Here is a 17,158-nt window from a genome sequence, read left to right as displayed (position 1 = left end):
TCTTCCTCTTCTATTTGCCAGGAGGTGATGGGACCAGTGGCCATTATCTTAGGTTTTTTGATGTTGAGTTTAAGGCCGTTTTTTGCACTCTCCTCTTTCACCCTTATTACAAGGTTCCTTAATTCCTCCTCACTTTCTGCCATCAGAGTGGTATCATCTGCATATCGGAGGTTGTTGATATTTCTCCCGGCAATCCAGTCCGGCCTTCCGCATGATGTATTCTACATATAAGTTAAATAAGCTGGGGGACAATATACAGCCTTGTCGTACTCCTTTCCCAATTTTGAACCAATCAGTTGTTCCATATCCAGTTCTAACTGTTGCTTCCTGTCCCACATATAGGTTTCTCAGTAGATAGATAAGGTGGTGAGGCACTCCCATTTTTTTAATGACTTGCCATAGTTTGCTGTGGTCCACACAGTCAAAGGCTTTTGCATAGCCAATGAAGCAGAAGTAGATATTTTTCTGGAACTCTCTGGCTTTCTCCATAATCCAGCGAATGTTAGCAATTTGGTCTCTAGTTCCTCTGCCTCTTCGGAATCCAGCTTGTACTTTTGGGAATTCTCGGTCCACATACTGCTGAAGCCTACCTTGGAGGATTTTGAGCATAACCTTGCCAGCGTGTGAAATGAGTGCAATTGTATGGTAGTCGGAGCATTCTTTGGCACTGCCGTTCTTTGGGATTGGGATGTAGACTGATCTTTTCCAATCCTCTGGCCACTGTTGAGTTTTCCAAACTTGCTGACATATTGAATGTAGCACCTTAACAGCATCATCTTTTAAGATTTTAAATAGTTCAACTGGAATGTCATCACCTCCACTGGCCTTGTTGTTAGCCAGGCTTTCTAAGGCCCATTTGACTTCACTCTCCAGGATGTCTTCCTCAAGGTCAGCAACTACATTGTCTGGGTTGTCCGGGATATCCAAATCTTTCTGATATAATTCCTCTGTATATTCTTGCCACCTCTTCTTGATGTATTCTGCTTCTGTTAGGTCCCTCCCATTTTTGTCCTTTATCATGTCCATCTTTGCACAAAATGTTCCTCTAATATCTCCAGTTTTCCTGAACAGATCTCTGGTTTTTCCTTTTCTGTTATTTTCCTTTGCATTGTTCATTTAAGAAGGCCCTCTTGTCTCTCCTTGCTATTCTTTGGAAGTCTACATTCAATTTTCTATAGCTTTCCCTATCTCCCTTGCATTTTGTTTCCCTTCTCCTCTCTGCTATTTGTAAGGCCTCGTTGGACAGCCACTTTGCTTTCTTGTATTTCCTTTTCTTTGGGATGGTTTTTGTTGCTGCCTCCTGTACAATGTTATCAACCTCTATCCAAAGTTCTTCAGGCACTCTGTCCACCAAATCTAGTTCCTTAAATCTGTTATTCACTTCCACTGTGTATTCATAAGGGATTTGGTTTAGATTATACCTGAGTAGCCCAGTGGTTTTTCCTACTCTCTTCAGTTTAAGCTTGAATTTTGCTATGAGAAGCTGATGATCAGAGCCACAATCAGCTCCAGGTCTTGTTTTTGCTGACTGTATAGAGCTTCTCCATCTTTGGCTGCAGAGAATATAATCAATTTGATTTCGATATTGCCCATCTGGTGATTTCCATGTGTAGAGTCGTCTCTTGTGTTGTTGGAAAAGAGTGTTTGTGATGACCAGCTTATTCTCTTGACAAAACTCTATTAGCCTTTGCTCTGCTTCGTTTTGAACTCCAAGGCCAAACTTCCCTGTTGTTCCTTTTATCTCTTGACTCCCTACTTTGGCATTCCAGTCCCCTAGAATGAGAAGAACATCTTTCTTTGGTGTCAGTTCTAGAAGGTGTTGTAAATCTTCATAAAATTGTTCAATTTCAGTCTCCTCAGCAATGGAGGTTGGTGCATAAACTTGGATTATTGTAATGTTGAAAGGTCTGCCGTGGATTCGTATTGACATCATTCTATCATTTTTGAGATTATATCCCATTACAGATTTTCCCACTCTTTCATTGACTATGAGGGCTACTCCATTCCTTCTACAGGATTCTTGCCCACAATAGTAGACATGATAATCATCTGAGTTGAATTCACCCATTCCTGTCCATTTTAGTTCACTGACGCCCAGGATGTTGATGTTTATTCTTGCCATCTCCTGTTTGACCACCTCCAGCTTCCCAAGGTTCATAGATCTTACATTCCAGGTTCCTATGCAGTATTTTTCTTTGCAGCATCGCACTTGTCTTTCACTTCCAGGCACGTCCACAGCTGAGCGTCCTTTTGGCTTTGGCCCAACCACTTCATTATCTCTGGAGCTACTTGTACTTGACCTCCGCTCTTCCTCAGTAGCATGCTGGACGCCTGAGGGTCCCATCTTCCAGCGTCATATCTTTTAGCCTTTTGTTTCTGATCATGGGGTTTTCTTGGCAAGGATACTGGAGTGGCATTGCCAGTGCCTACTCCAGGTGGATTGCGTTTAGTCGGAACTCTCCACTACTACCTGTCCATCTTGGGTGTCCCTGCACGGCATAGCCCATAGCTTCTCTGTGTTACTCAAGCCCCTTCGCCATGACAAGGCAGCAATCCAAGAAGGGGTCGTTCATAGTAGAGAGATACAATTAGACATAGAATGTTTTTCCTTGAGAATTGTATGTGTGCCTAAATTGCCTAATTAATAGTGGGAATTGAGAGGGCCAGCCCTCAAGCAGGACGCCTACAGTTGACAGACTATGGGGACCCCAGCAAAGTTATCCTTTACTCCTGCCATGCCCACTGCCAAGCCATTAGGCCTGTGTTGCTCTGGAGACCTGCTGGAACACATGCGTTCTCTCCAGACAATCCTCCCATTTCACTTGCCTATGAGGAATCCAGGGCACTGTTGTTTAGTCATTAATTTGTGTCCAACTCTTCGTGACCCCATGGACCAGAGCACACCAGGCCTTCCTGTCTTCCACTGCCTCCACGAGTTTGGTCACATTCATGTTGGTAGCTTTGATTGCACTGTCCAACCATCTCGTCCTCTGTCGTCCCCTTCTTCTCTTGCCTTCATTTTTTCCCAACATCCGGGTCTTTTCCAGGGAGTCTTCTGTTCTCATGAGATGGCCAAAGTATTGGAGCCTCAGCTTCAAGATCTGTCCTTCCAGGATCTGTCCTTCTAGTGAGCACTCAGGGCACTAGGTACCCCAAAGATAACTGGTCTCTGGTGGATGATATATTGTGCCTGCCTCCTTTCCTTGTACTTACAGTTCATGGGTTGATGTCAACCCCACTGCCTCGTCCTATTGATTCACTGAGCGTGGAGCAGAGGTGCCACCCGCAGCACCTACCACAGTTGCCACAGCAGCAACACTGCCTCCCCTACTGGTGCGGCAGGGGAGTGAATGTAGAAGAACATGCAGTACTGCATAGGCTGCTGCCTGCCCCTGCAATGTCTGCACACAGCATATATAACCCTACCTTGACTGGAAGAATAGTTTTGGCTGCCCCGGAAAGAGAATTATACCATTCAACATGGATGCCTCCGCCCCCCAGCCAAAACAGTGATCTTTCACAATGGATATGGCTCCAGAAGATTCCCACATTTTAGAGTCTGTTAACAAACTAGTCTCCAAAAAGCTCCATCAGGCCGTGGGTGGCAAGCTCGAATCTAAAAACTATATAATGTTAACAGGCTTGGCTCCAAGAGCTTTTATTAACAATCTGAGCTTCAGGAATAAATATGAGCTCTCAATTTCTCATTCAGACCTTCAGAGGGTACAGTATTTTCAAAGTATAAATCCAGAAAGGCTCATTTTAGAGAAATAACAGGCCCCAATCCACATGATTACTCCTGTGGGATTCTGCTTTTTCTGTCCTGAAAGTCTGGCAGTCAGCTTGTGCCAGAGAAACTTCCTGCACTCTGTTCCTAACTTTCCTTTTGTATTCCACTATTTTTTACACTAATGGGTGCATTAAGGCCAACCTGCATATTACATACAGCCATATGTATCTTCTTTTTTCTTCTACTACATTTTCTTTCTCATAAACGCAGTATTCAGTGGATGTGACAGTAGGCAGGAAAGTAGAGGAAAGGGACTGCTGAAGCCTATCCCTCCAGCCCTTTTTATGTTCATAATCCTCCACCCTGAGGGCTTTTCACCCCCATTTTCAAAGAATTTTTGTAAACAAAAGATGACAACTCTATACAAAAACACCTATAAATAACTACAGTTTTGTAAGCTTATATAATTTCCAAAGATATGCCCTTTGTCAGAAATTGTCTTAACAATTTCTTTTCTTTTCTTTTCTAACCTTCTTCTTTTCTAACCTTCTTCACCTTTCTAGACTTCTTGGGAGAGGACAAGGCAGCCTGTGCCCAAATATGAAAGAGGAAGGGACTAAACCTCAGAGGTGCAGTGGAGTGTGAGGCAAGAGAGCAAGGTTGACGACAGCAGGAAAGGAATGTTGGCATCTGAATGGGAAGGAACAGCCAAGATGATACTGGGAAAGATAATATTAGTAAATGAGGGAGGGTTGTTAAAACAAAATGGTACACTGTGGAACATTGGTACATTGTAGTGTTCCTTCCAGGTGACAATGATAAGTCCAATATGGTGTGGGCAGTAAATTCATTTCAGGTTTCACTCCAAACTTTAAGAGAGTTGTTGTGGAACTATCACCCCTACAAAATTGGAGTCACAGACTTCCAGTGGTCCGAGCAACACAATTAATCAAGCCCTCCTTGAGGATATTTTACTCTGTTGCCCCTTCAATTGTTTTCTTCCCCAGACTACTCTCAAACAGACATTTTGTTGGCATTAATGATACCCAGACTAAGACTGTCTTAGTCATCCCTCTGCAACATGAACATGTTTTCTGCTACACTTGTGGACTATATCTAATGTCTGTCTCTGGCCACTGTTGTCTGTTTTCACCATAGTCCTGTTACTGCTCACAAACCAAGTTTGCTTTCAGAAGCATTTCTATGTAAAGATCTTTGGTGTAAAGGTATATCCAGGCCAAGTGCCATACAAAAACCACATAAAACATCTGTTGCTAACAAATCCCATAGATTTTTTTCAAGAAAGAATCCTCCATGTTGGCTCACGTCTCTTCCTAGGAATAAGAACAAATGTCTAGCTACTATGACAGCTTATATTACACAGCTTACATTAAGTATATGGTATTACATTAGATATTTGATGTGCTGAGAGACAACTGCAATATTAGAATGCAATGTTTTAATCGGTCCAGATTTTCTATGCAACAAGAATTTCTTTCTCTCAGAGATACCACTCAGCTGCTCGTTGTGATCGCAAAGAAATTGAATTCCAAAATATTACTTTGTGTCAAGGAGTCAAGTACTAAGCTCCGTAGATTCAACAGTACTGCCTTGGGCAAGAAACATTATTAAAGCCACCAGATATGGTTCATATGGAGCAAAATGGAGGCTTTTTGTGTAGTTTGAAATGGAAAGAAATAAGCAAGGTGGCTAATGATATTAGGCCATGAAACACAGAGACAAGGGAGCTAAGAAGTGAATGTGCATTAGATACTGTGATTCAAAGGCCATTGGCTATTTGGTACCTGTTTAAAATAATGCAGTAGTTTAAAAAAAAAACAATAAAAGAAACAACTCTTTGCAGAACAAAATCAGCACAGTACTGTGTCATTATAAAAGCTACTCAATGTATTGCGACACACCTCTGTTGTAACAGACACAACAATCAAATCTACTTCTTTGAAATTTTCTACACAGTGGAGAAATTACCTGTGCTCGAGAGCTATATTCGTGTTACAGAACACACCTACGTGGGCACTTCCATTGCTGTCTCTTTGTATTGCAGCTGTGATAATGATAGTCCATTTGTCCTGCACTCTGGATTTTTGTGGGGCTTTTTAGGTCATCTTGTTTGCCAATGGCAGGATTTTTTTAATAGAGTCATAAAATGTAGGAGAGTTACTGGAAAAGAGGCCTGTGACAGCGCGTCTAATGGAATTTTAGGTGCGTTGTAAGATCTCTAAAATAAAATGATGGACGAGGACAACCTTTTGCACTTAGTGCTCATTCCATGCACCCTGATTTGAAATATACAGTGTATTACATTTACCAAAATATCAACAAGGATATAACAGAAAGGTTTTCGTAACACTTGAGGACAATTGTGGAGCTTCTTCTAAAAGAAAAGGGGAAACAACTTGCTTGCCTGCCTGCTTGCTTTTTGTTTTATCCTGTCTGCCGGGGGGGGGGGGAGAGAGAACAGGAGAAAAAGTACTCACCGTAAAATAGTTATTTTTAAATAAAAACAATATAAAACACTATTAAGAACACACACCTTGTAAAAGAAAAATGAAACAACAGTGGCCAACCATTTAAAACTTATTCAACAGGAAGCCGGGGTGAGGGGGACTGCATGATACAATTAACATGTTATTAGAAGCAGATCTGCTTAAGGAAAAAAACACCACTCTGTTTATTGTAACCTGAGTTTGTCTCTGTTACATTTGCCAAATTAGACTCTTTTTTGTTTTGTAATTTATTTTGTGTCATCAACTGGATCATAGCAATGGCTTTGTTTGCATGTCTGATATCCCAGACAGGAAGTACTAAAAGGGAAGGGATAATATTATAAGAGGAGGAAATAATAATTTGCTTTAATGTGTGATCTTACCCCCAGCTCAAGCACTGCCTAAGAGCTTTACACTTTGGGATGAGAAACATATGGGAGATGCAGGCCTTCAGATCAATTGGCTTAAGTGTGTATGGGGCTTTCTTGATCAGGAACTGGGACTGAAAATAGGCCAACTGAAGCTGTTATATAACAGGGAAGTAACATGTACCAACTAGTCAACATGTGGCTGCAGCATTTGGGATCAGGTGAAGTTTCAAAATACTTCAAAGGCAGCCCCATATAAAGCATAATTGTAGTCCAAAAGACAATGGGTTTCTTTTATAAGAAGCAAATACAACTGGAGAAACATGCTACAGCTTTATAAAATTATGATTGGTCTAGAGACACAGACTTGTCTCTCATTGGCTGAAAACCTGTTGCTTAATTTAATAAATTGAAACTAGAGTAGGCCTGCAGAATCAGTGGGATTTATGGAAGAGCAGACTCGCCAAATCCCCTCTGATTCAATGAGCCTACTCATGTGGAGTTTATCATCATCATCAAGTTCAGAGTGTAAAAAAGGAAGCTCAATTTTTCACACAATGGGGAATTCATTTATAGACTTCAGTTCCATAACTTGTCATGATGCATCACTACCTTATAAAAAGGTTAGACAGATTCCTGGAAGGCAAACCTATCAGCAGTTATTTGCTGTGAAAGCTAAAATGGAACCTTTCAGAACCTATTCAAAAGTAATAGATCTATGACTAGAAGACAAGGGCTGGGAGTAATACCTCAGAAATTGTTGGTGCTTCATCTTTGGCATATATATTTATCAAAGATGTTTGGCTGGCTAGTGCTAGAAACAGTCTCTTTTTACATTTGCACAGCAGCAATTTTCTGTACTGATATATGAACAAGGCAATAAAATATACTCTTTATGAAAGAGCTTCTCTGGGCATGTAGAGTAAGCATATAAGGAGGGAAGAATAGTAGTCCCACCCTTGCTGTTGTCAGTTCCATCCCCTTCTATGGGCGACAGGCAATGACTCCAAAGTAAAGGCTTTCATGATCTTTGGAGGCTCTCCGTCTTGCGAAATGAGGGTTCTAATCCATTTGGGAGAAGCCTCCACACAAAAAGGAAGCTCTCCCACTTAGATGTCACCTTCCTTGAGAAGAGGGCGACAGAACCAGAACTAGAAGATATTCTCATTCGCTCCTTTTTGTTCAGGAAATGGATGCAGATTGTTATAAAGTGGTTCATCAAGTCAACCAAGAAGTCATAGACAAAGATGGGGAGTTTGTTCATATTTGTATGGTTTCCTGCAGTATCACTGCTGCCACATAAGAAATCATGTGCCTTGCTTTCTTCTTCCTCTTCTGTCTATTAGATATTTCCATTTTCTTCTGTTTTGTTTATGAAACCATACATTATACACTGCCTTCACCTGTTGGCACAGAGACTCTTCTCTATTTTAGCCAGCCGGTCATCTTCCATCTGATCAGCACTACCACCAGCAGGGTGTACCTGATAAAGAGTATATATCCATTCTGATATAGTTCTTGGGGCCGTTGCATAGTGGGGCCTCTGGGATATTGGTTGGTTGGTTGGTTGGTTGGTTGGTTGGTTGGTTGGTTGGTTGGTTGGTTGGTTGGTTGGTTGGTTGGTTGGTTGGTTGGTTGGTTGGTTGGTTGGTTGGTTGGTTGGTTGGTTGGTTGGTTGATTCAATTTGTATCCCACCCCCATTAGTGTCACAGCATTGCTCTGGGTGGGTTACAACTTGTAAAATAGAAAGCAAACATAAAAATAGAAATATTAAAACCAATAGCAATAACCTTTAAAAAATACCACAGATGGCACTGACTAATCCCAGAACGGATGAAGGAAAAGAGGGGACGGGAGAAGAGGAGGGAGAAAAAAAGGGGGGGATGTGGTCAGCTCAAGCACTGCCTAAGAGGTTAGTGTGGAAAGCCCTTCATATTGCATGCTATTTAACAAGTCTTGAAACTTTAGATTTTAAACAGAATCCGTTGCATTACACATTATTTCTTGGCAGGCAAGTTGATGTTCTGTTGCTCCAATTGCATAAGTACTTCATTATGTTGCACTTTAATTAATGTATTGCACTGCTGTCATTAACAGACTAGAAAAATACAGTGAATTGCTCTCTGATAGCCAACTCTAATAGTGCATCTTGGAAATATTAAAAACTGCCCCTCCCCAATACCAAGGAATACTTCATGTGCAATTTTACATTAATAAGAGGACAGCATAAAACCCTAAAAAAATCATCAAATGTCTGAAATGCTTTACAAAGCTCCTTAAAGTAACTTTTGAAAACAAACAGGAGTTATTAATGGCACCCAAGTACCTTTAGTGCTACTCATTTTAACCTAAATGTAATTTTTGTAGCAGTTCCATTATTCATTACCCAAAAAGTGACTAGTCACAGTGAACTATTTTACTTGTAACTAGTTACTTCTAAGCTCTCTTATATGGAAACTGAGTGAATTGTTTCTAATCATATTAGAAATGCATTGCTCTGTGGAATGCAACTCATTGGTAGAGCACATGGTTTGTATGCTAGAGGTTCCAAGGTTTAATCCTGATATCTCCAGACAACAGCCAAGCACTGTGTTTAAACATCCTTGATTGTCAGGGATTACTGTAAGTGGTGTTCATATTCAGTAATGCAGAATCCTGAATATGTTCCAGTGCATAGACCAGTCTGATTGTTCCAGTGCATAGACCAGTCTGGAACTTGGTCTGCCATTCTGTGACTGATTGCTGTTAGTGTACACTATGGTTAGTTTCACCTATTGTACCATATCCACATTGCCTATATGCTTTGGCCAATATTCTATCCAGGGCATAATAGGTCTTTTTCTTCACCTTGGCAGGTCCCTGGTATGCACTAGATTGGTTGCACACTCAGTCTCAAATAGTGCAAGACTAGGCATGCACAGAGCAGCCTATTGGAGCAGGAGAGATGCTTCCACAATTGTATTGCCACAGTCATATAACGCAATAGGATACTGGCCTCTCTCTGTTAATTGTATGACTCTTAAAAGTTGCAAGTGTATTTTGAAGTTTTAGTAAACCCATAATAACAATATTTAAATCCCAAAGTGGTATCTATATTGCTGTTCAATATGTATATCTGGTGGCTCATTAATGTGCTGTATAGAGAAATCGGAGCCAAGAGCTCGCATATTCAGAAATCTGTGCTCAGGCAAGGACAAAACAGAAAATATTGATTAGAACAGGACTTGGAGGGAACTGGCAGCTTATATGCCTCCGATGTTTCTGATTTCTTATTTACTAGTGAATGTCTCTGATTTCTTATTTATATGTGCCTGCAGTGTTTTTGGTCCCTTATTTACTGTCACCTCTGCACAGGATAATATAGTACAAAACCTAAGATGGGTTTGTTTTACATTCTGCATCCAAAGCAAGATTTTAATTAAAAGAGCTGAAAGGAAAATTATCTCCCTTTTTAAGATCTTCCCTTTTATTTCCAAATACGTTCCGGCTGCCACTCCTCTTGCAAAAATAAATGCTTCATCTCCAACTGCAATTTCATAGGAAACACATCATACAATCATGGAGATGTGGAGGGCAGGGTAAAGGTATAGGGAGGGAACCATAATTATGTTTTGCAGTTTCTTAGGTGACAGTTGTATACACATTTTCCTAAGAATAAGTCCTATTGAATTCAGAAAGGCTTCCATCTAAATAAGTATGTACAGGGTGCCTGATCAAGTTTATTTATTTCTTATACTTTAGTCTTTAATAAGCAAGTCAGTCTTTAGCAACACTGTTCATAACGTCCACCATCCCAGCCATCTGTAGGTCACTTACTCCCTGACACAATTCCATGCATTATCCTGAGTTGACTCTTAAATAAATCTCACCCAGAACACCTACATCTTTAAGCACTTCTTTTTTGCATGTTTCTGCCTACTTTCTTTTTCCTCATTGTTCTCTGCAACTCAAGCCTAGTTGAGCAGAATATCCTTACCATTACAGTTGGTCCTGCTTTCCTCACATTCCTCCATGTTGAATTTGGATTGTTCGCCATTCATGGCAAAGAATATCTTTTTGCTTGTTAAGCTGTCAGGCAACTTTCCCCAGTCAGGTGTCTCTCAGATGATTTGGAACACAATTTCAATAGATCCTGAATGTTGTAATCCAAAATGACTTCCCAAGCTCGGAATGGAATTTAGTCATGACTTTAACTGAGTGGGAGCAATTTTTTCTGCACAATCCTCTAAACCAGAGGTCTCCAAAGTATGGCCCGCAGGCCACATCCAGCCCACCATGCCTTTTTATCTGGCCCGGGCAGGCAGGGTGGAGGTGAGTGCAGGGGTGGGGTGGGTGTGTGCGGGTGGGGTGGGTGACCGAGAGTGCCTGAAAAATGTGGAAAATATGTGGCCCTCAGTAAAAAGTTTGGAGACCTCTGCTTTAAATACACACACACACACACACACACACACACACACACACACCCCAAGTGAATAAACACTACAGTTTCAGAACCGCTGTATCAGAACAGAAGATCGTTTCTAGCCTTTTGTTCTCAGAATACCTTTGGCATTTTAAGATCTGCAGCACAGTATTAATTCCAATCCTGTCCAGTTCCTTGTTACAGTGAAACAGAAAAAATAACAAAAGATAAACAAATCAAGTCACTATAAACATGCTGCCACCTTAGGCAAACAATATTGGGCAGAAGAAGCTTAAAAAGGCAGCTTCTGTGTGGGTTTTCTGGATGAAAAAAACCCAACATTCTGCATTAATCAATCACCATGTCTATTCAGCCGATGATGATGAGAAGAGAATGTGCCACTGCCTTCCAGCTTAGGCTGCTTGCCTATGCCCATCAGTAAAAGAGAGGATGTAGAGAGCAGGGTAGGCCTTCTGTTCTCTTTTAATTTACATCTCTTTAAAAAATATTCTTTGAAAAATCTTGCAGAAATGTTTAAGAAGTTAGTTTGTTTTCCGGGTTGTTGTTGTTTTCAAGTAGTAGTTCAGTGTTTTTGTTATTCACATCAGAGCGCTATACAATTTAGAATTATGGACATATATGAAATGAAAAACAAATTAAAACATCAAGATAATTAGACTACTTTTAACCAGAAGCAGTCAAAGTTTAGTGTTGATCTGAAAGCTTTCTGTCCAAAAGTTTTTGCCACCTGAGTAACAACTGGAAGATTCAAACAAATACTTCTACTTGTTAAGTAGTTTAAAAAAGCATGGGAAGTAATGGGAAAATGCACTGAATAAATTGAGATAATCCTTATGTTGTGTGGATAACAGGATTTTTTTTTCGTAAAAGCAATGTAGAACCTTCCAGTTTTGCCATGTAGATAAGCTCATGTAGGTTTTCTGAACATTTATCTGAGGGAGTGATTACACAGACATTTTGCTTTCTGTTTCATCTACTGCAGGGACAGATTGGTTTGCTCCTGAAGCTAGAAATCAGAGGACATTTTTGCTGGAATGAACCACTCCACGCCCAGATCATTCCTACCCCACTTTTTTGGCTCCTGTCAGGCGTTCCTACTTTTTGGTGCAAGCAATATGTCCATTTTGGTTCATTTCCAGCACATGCAATAGCTGGAAATGAACCAAAGCAAGCCAGCAATTTGAAGCTTTCTGCTTCAATTTGTCAGTTGGTTTCAATTTCCATTATCATTGGTGATTTATTGGGAATTTATTTTAAAGGCCAAATAGGGCAGTGCTGATGTTTTGTACCTTTTAGAGAGGGGGGAAGAATTCACTCTATATTCTATATTCACTCTGGTTTTGTAACCCTTTATGTGATGCTTATCCTTTTCAGATAGTATTCCGAAAAATAAGTGATGTCAAGCGAGAAGAAGAAGAGAGGATGAAAAGGAAGAACGAGGCGCCATTAGTCCTGCCTCCTGATCATCCAGTCCGTCGGCTTTTTCAAAGATTCAGACAGCAGAAGGAAGCACGACTCGCTGCAGAGAGAGGAAGAGAAGAACTTGATGTTGAAAAAGGCAACATTTTGGGAGATCATCTTTCACGCACTGTTGTTAAAGCCAGTGTTGTAACTGTCAGGGAAAGCCCTGCCACACCTATTGCCTATCAGTCAGCTTCAACATCTGGTGTATCGGACCAGGCCAAGCTACAAGCTCCTGCTTCAGACTATGTGTCAGGGAAAGTGGCAGGTGACTACCCAAAGCGGAAAGGCTGGGCAAAATTCAAAGATGCCTGTGCAAAGGGAGATGACTGGAACAAAGTTTCCAAAGCTGAGTCCATGGAAACATTGCCAGAGAGAACCAAAACAGCTGGCGAAGCCACTCTGAAGAAGACAGACTCTTGTGACAGTGGCATCACCAAAAGTGACCTGCGCTTGGACAATGTAGGGGAGACAAGAAGTCCTCAGGACCGCAGTCCTGTCCTGGCAGAAGTCAAACACTCTTTCTACCCAATCCCTGAACAGACACTTCAAGCAACAATGTTGGAAGTGAAACATGAGCTGAAAGAGGATATCAAAGCTTTAAACACAAAAATGACCAATATAGAAAAACAGCTTGCTGAGATACTAAGGATATTAGCCTCTAGAAGAAGTTCTCAGACGCCACAGGAGTTGTGTGAAATATCGAGACCACAGTCTCCAGAATCAGAGAAAGACATTTTTGGAGCTAGCTGAGGTGGTTCTTTAAAAGAGAAAGGAATCTTGAATATCTCCACAAATACCCACTTAACACTTTTTTTAAAAAAAAGAGCAAAACATTTACTCTCTTTTTCTTGAACACCGTTTGAGGGGCCTACCTGTTAACCACGTCCCTTTTATCTAAATGGTACAATAACAAGAGTTGCAACCTCATGTCAAGATGGCAGCTGACTCTGAAGTCTTTTTGACAGCAAGGGTACAGTTTATAATGTTTCCCTCCCTACTTCTTAGTTAGTGCATCCTTTTCAACTTAAAAAGATGGGAAAATACACACATTTACAGAAAATAAAAGTCCAGACATTAGGCCCAGTTCATACACTTACCTGTTTGTGGAACCTCTTCTGACTGCCCTGCACTTAGAGGAGTATCCGACACATGGGTTCCCCATATGACTGTATAAGCAAAGGGAAGAGGCATAATGGTATAATGGTCATTCCCCTTTTGCAAGGGCAGTGCATCTGCTGTGGGTTTCAGTCTAAACTTTAAAGGAGTTATCCATGTTACTGAACCTTTTTGGTGGTAGTTTTCAGCACCTTGGATAGCTCTTGTAAAGCTCACACTAAAATACTGTACTGCTTCCACACAAAAAAGGAGTTACCAGCATCCACTTGGTGGGAAAGTTGGACTACAGCCAGTGAGATTCAAGTTCAGATTACTTCTCAGCTAGAAACCTCATTGGGCAACTGTAGACCAGTCATTATCATTCACATCATGGAGGTTAACGCAGCAAGATTTTTCACTCCTACTTTTGACAGCAACCTCTTTCATGTATGAAGAACTTGTATTTCACATTTAAAACCTTGCAGTTTGAGCAAAATGTAAGGTCTTTTTTTGGTACAGAATTAGCAAAAAAAATCTGTGGGTTTTTGTGCAAAAAAGCATGTAAAACCTTGTAGGTTTTCAGCAAAGAATGCAGAATATAGTTTTTGTGTTCGAAAAGGTACTTTCATAATTGGTCCACCAAAAAGGGCCAAAAAGTGAAAAGGTTACAAAAACTCTCATAATCTTGCTTAATGGGAAGAGAACATTTGAATGTTTTCGTTCACCTCTGTGTGAACAAAGTAAGTGAAGATTCACTTCACCACTATTGCACTGGTGTCCTGATTGTGCTCTTTTCATAGGCGTCTGCTTGGCCACAGTCAGTACAGAATGTTTGACCAAGTAGCCTGTGGGCTCCTCCAGCAAGGATCTTATCATGGATCGCTGATTCAGTTTGCATGATAATTTCTCCTCATTTAAGGGAGAAGAGTCATGTGAACCTGGCTTTCACATGAATGATCTTATATGTACATGTTCCATATTAGCCTGTATTATGTAGTATATGGGAGGTCCGAGGATGCTGCAATTAAAATGGTCCAGAGCTCAGGGAAGTGTATGAACTGGTTTTTTGTTTGGCAAGTTTTGGATCTCAAACATGCCTTTACATCATCAGATGAATTGGTGAGCAACTGATTAAATCCTCATTAGACATAATTAAATAATTAAATTGGTTGTTGTAGGTTTTTCGGGCTGTTTGGCCATGTTCTGGAGGTTTTTCTTCCTAACGTTAATCGGTCTCTGTGGCTGGCACACAGAGACTGGTGAAACTTTAGGAAGAAAAACCCCCAGAACACGGCCGAACAGCCCGAAAAACCTACAACAACCATCGGATCCTGGCTGTGAAAGTCTTTGAGATTGCAAAATAATTATGTTGTTTAGCTGTTTCCTCCTCCATCTTTTGTATCTCAATAATCTTTATAGATGGGTTGAAATATCTCGCTTCCTGGTGATAATGGGGTGATCAATAAAAGGGGAACAAATTAGTATGACATTTCATATAAAAATGAGTAGTGTTTCATTTCACACATAATTTTTAAGAGCTATTATCTACTACCACTTGGTGAGCAGGGATTTAGAATTTGTTGTTAATATGTGACTGTAAATAAATATACAACTTAGTAGGCAAAATGTCCTATTTATTTAAAAAATGTTGGAGCTTTCAAAACAAGGACCTTCTGCACATCTCATGTTTGTGAGAAGGAAGGCGTCCTGCCCACCCAAATAGAAATTTATAATATTCTGTGCTTTTGACATTTTAAAGCTATTTACTTTGCCATTGAGTTTCCTTTAAATGATCTGAACACCAAAGGATGTTGAAATATGTGTACATTAAAGCCAATGGTGCATTACAGCACTCAAACCATTTCAATGTATTTTCTCATTGTAATGGTCCCCAGTACCTCATGAGGATATTTTGTGAAATTTAGTCCTTCTCCTGCATTCAACATGCTGACATTATGTTTTTTCAAATATGTTTGTCTCGTGAAGAGCTTACGGAGGTCACCACTGGAAGTAAATGGAAATGAAACACTGGTATTATTGAAAACCATATGGCACCAAGAAATATTGTGCAAAAGCTACTTGACAAAGAAAAATGTGTTACTAGTACTAATGATATCACAAGAAGCCCTTTAACTAACCAGGAATTTAGTGCTATTTTTACAGGCAGTATGTGTAAAAATAAGAATATGTTATTGGGTTGGTTGCACATAGGATGAGTAGCTGAGGGGTAGTACCCATGCTATATCACAGAATGATTGTACATCACATGAATGAATCCAGTTTTATTGTTGCTGTGAGCAGCACTGGTGCTTGGTTGAAGTGTGCCACAATGTTGGAATGCTCTAATGAGGGGTAATCCATCCTAGAACAGTTGCAAGAATGAGGAGACATTTAACAATCAGGCTGTAATCACTCTGAATAAGAGATACGTCATGACCATTATTGGATAGCAGTGGCAGCGAGATGTGCAGACCAATGAATCCTTAGTTTTCTTTACAATAGCCTAATAATCCATCTGCTATAAAACATTTTCAACTTATATAGTAGGTTTTTGGGATCAGGTGTATAAGGCTTTGTGTGTGATTTTCATTCTGGGTTCCCCTTCACCATAGTTTGTATGCCCAAATGTTAATTCAGACAACTTTGAATATTCTCAAGCTAAACTAGAGGTCTGTCCCCTGAATTTCCTGTCTGGCGTAAAATAGTATACTTGTTTAAAGGTAATCCCAGTTGAGTGGCCCAGTATATGAGCCAGTGGAGGCCCCAAATATATGTATGTACAAATGGTTAACTTCATCATGGATTGAAGTGTTTTAATATATGCCAACTCATACCAGGTCTGACAGACATTATGCTGGCTTGTATCAAGCTATAGTTTGAAAAGAAGGAACAGGAGTTAGACATGTGTGCCCATTACAGCAAAGCCATTCCTACCATACTCTGTTTACTTAGATCTGCCCCATCACTCACTGTGGCTCTTGGGCAAACCTTTAGCCACTGCTTATGCTAACCAGATTCCATACTCTTATTGAGAGTTTACAAAGCCACTTCCTGTTGTTCATCCCTCTATAAGATGAGAAGCCTAGTCAAGTGCTTAGCTTTGTTGCATTGGCACCATGTGATATAAGGGGACGCCCTAACTTGCAGTGGCAGGATGTCCCCACCCCAGCTTAGAACATGTGCCGCTGGTACATAGTTGGCACTACCATAAGGGAAACCCTGAAGCAAAGGTGAGACTAGCAAGGAAATAAGAATTTTGCAGTAGAAGGTGAAGGTGGTAGAATGAGTCATTAAAGGAAATCACAGCCTTTCGTTTGCAAGATCTGTGCAGGACTGTTATTGAGAAGACCTTTTGGAGGCCATGGATGCATAATGTCACCATGAGTCAGAAGCAACTTCATGGCACATAACCAAAAAAATGAAGTGGAAAAAGCACGAATTCCCAAGGTTGGGTCCAGATTTGCCACAATGGTTTGTAGGGAGCCAAACTTGTTATAAACATCTAAACTTGTTATATCATGTGAAAAATAATCATCATCTTTGAACTGCAGAGCTGGAAGGGACCCTATG

General features: G+C 40.5%; 1 protein-coding gene across 3 annotated transcripts in view; it reads left to right on the top strand.

Annotated features, from left to right (window-relative positions):
* Positions 1-17,158, top strand: part of KCNH1 (potassium voltage-gated channel subfamily H member 1) — a 320,211-nt gene that overhangs the window by 295,024 nt on the left and 8,029 nt on the right. For 2 of the 3 annotated variants that reach the window (XM_072989933.2, XM_020794609.3), the window contains one exon: positions 12,404-15,449. In XM_072989933.2, coding sequence (XP_072846034.2) covers positions 12,404-13,243 — 840 coding nt within the window. In that variant the 3' untranslated portion in view covers positions 13,244-15,449. Of the gene's footprint in view, positions 1-12,403; positions 15,450-17,158 lie in introns of those variants that run through there. The other variant, XR_012083630.2, reaches the window with a different exon arrangement.

This window comes from Pogona vitticeps, chromosome 1 (assembly GCF_051106095.1).
Source record: "Pogona vitticeps strain Pit_001003342236 chromosome 1, PviZW2.1, whole genome shotgun sequence".
NCBI lineage: Eukaryota > Metazoa > Chordata > Lepidosauria > Squamata > Agamidae > Pogona > Pogona vitticeps.
Note: the sequence above shows the minus strand (reverse complement) of the source record. Positions and strands in the feature narration are given on the sequence as shown.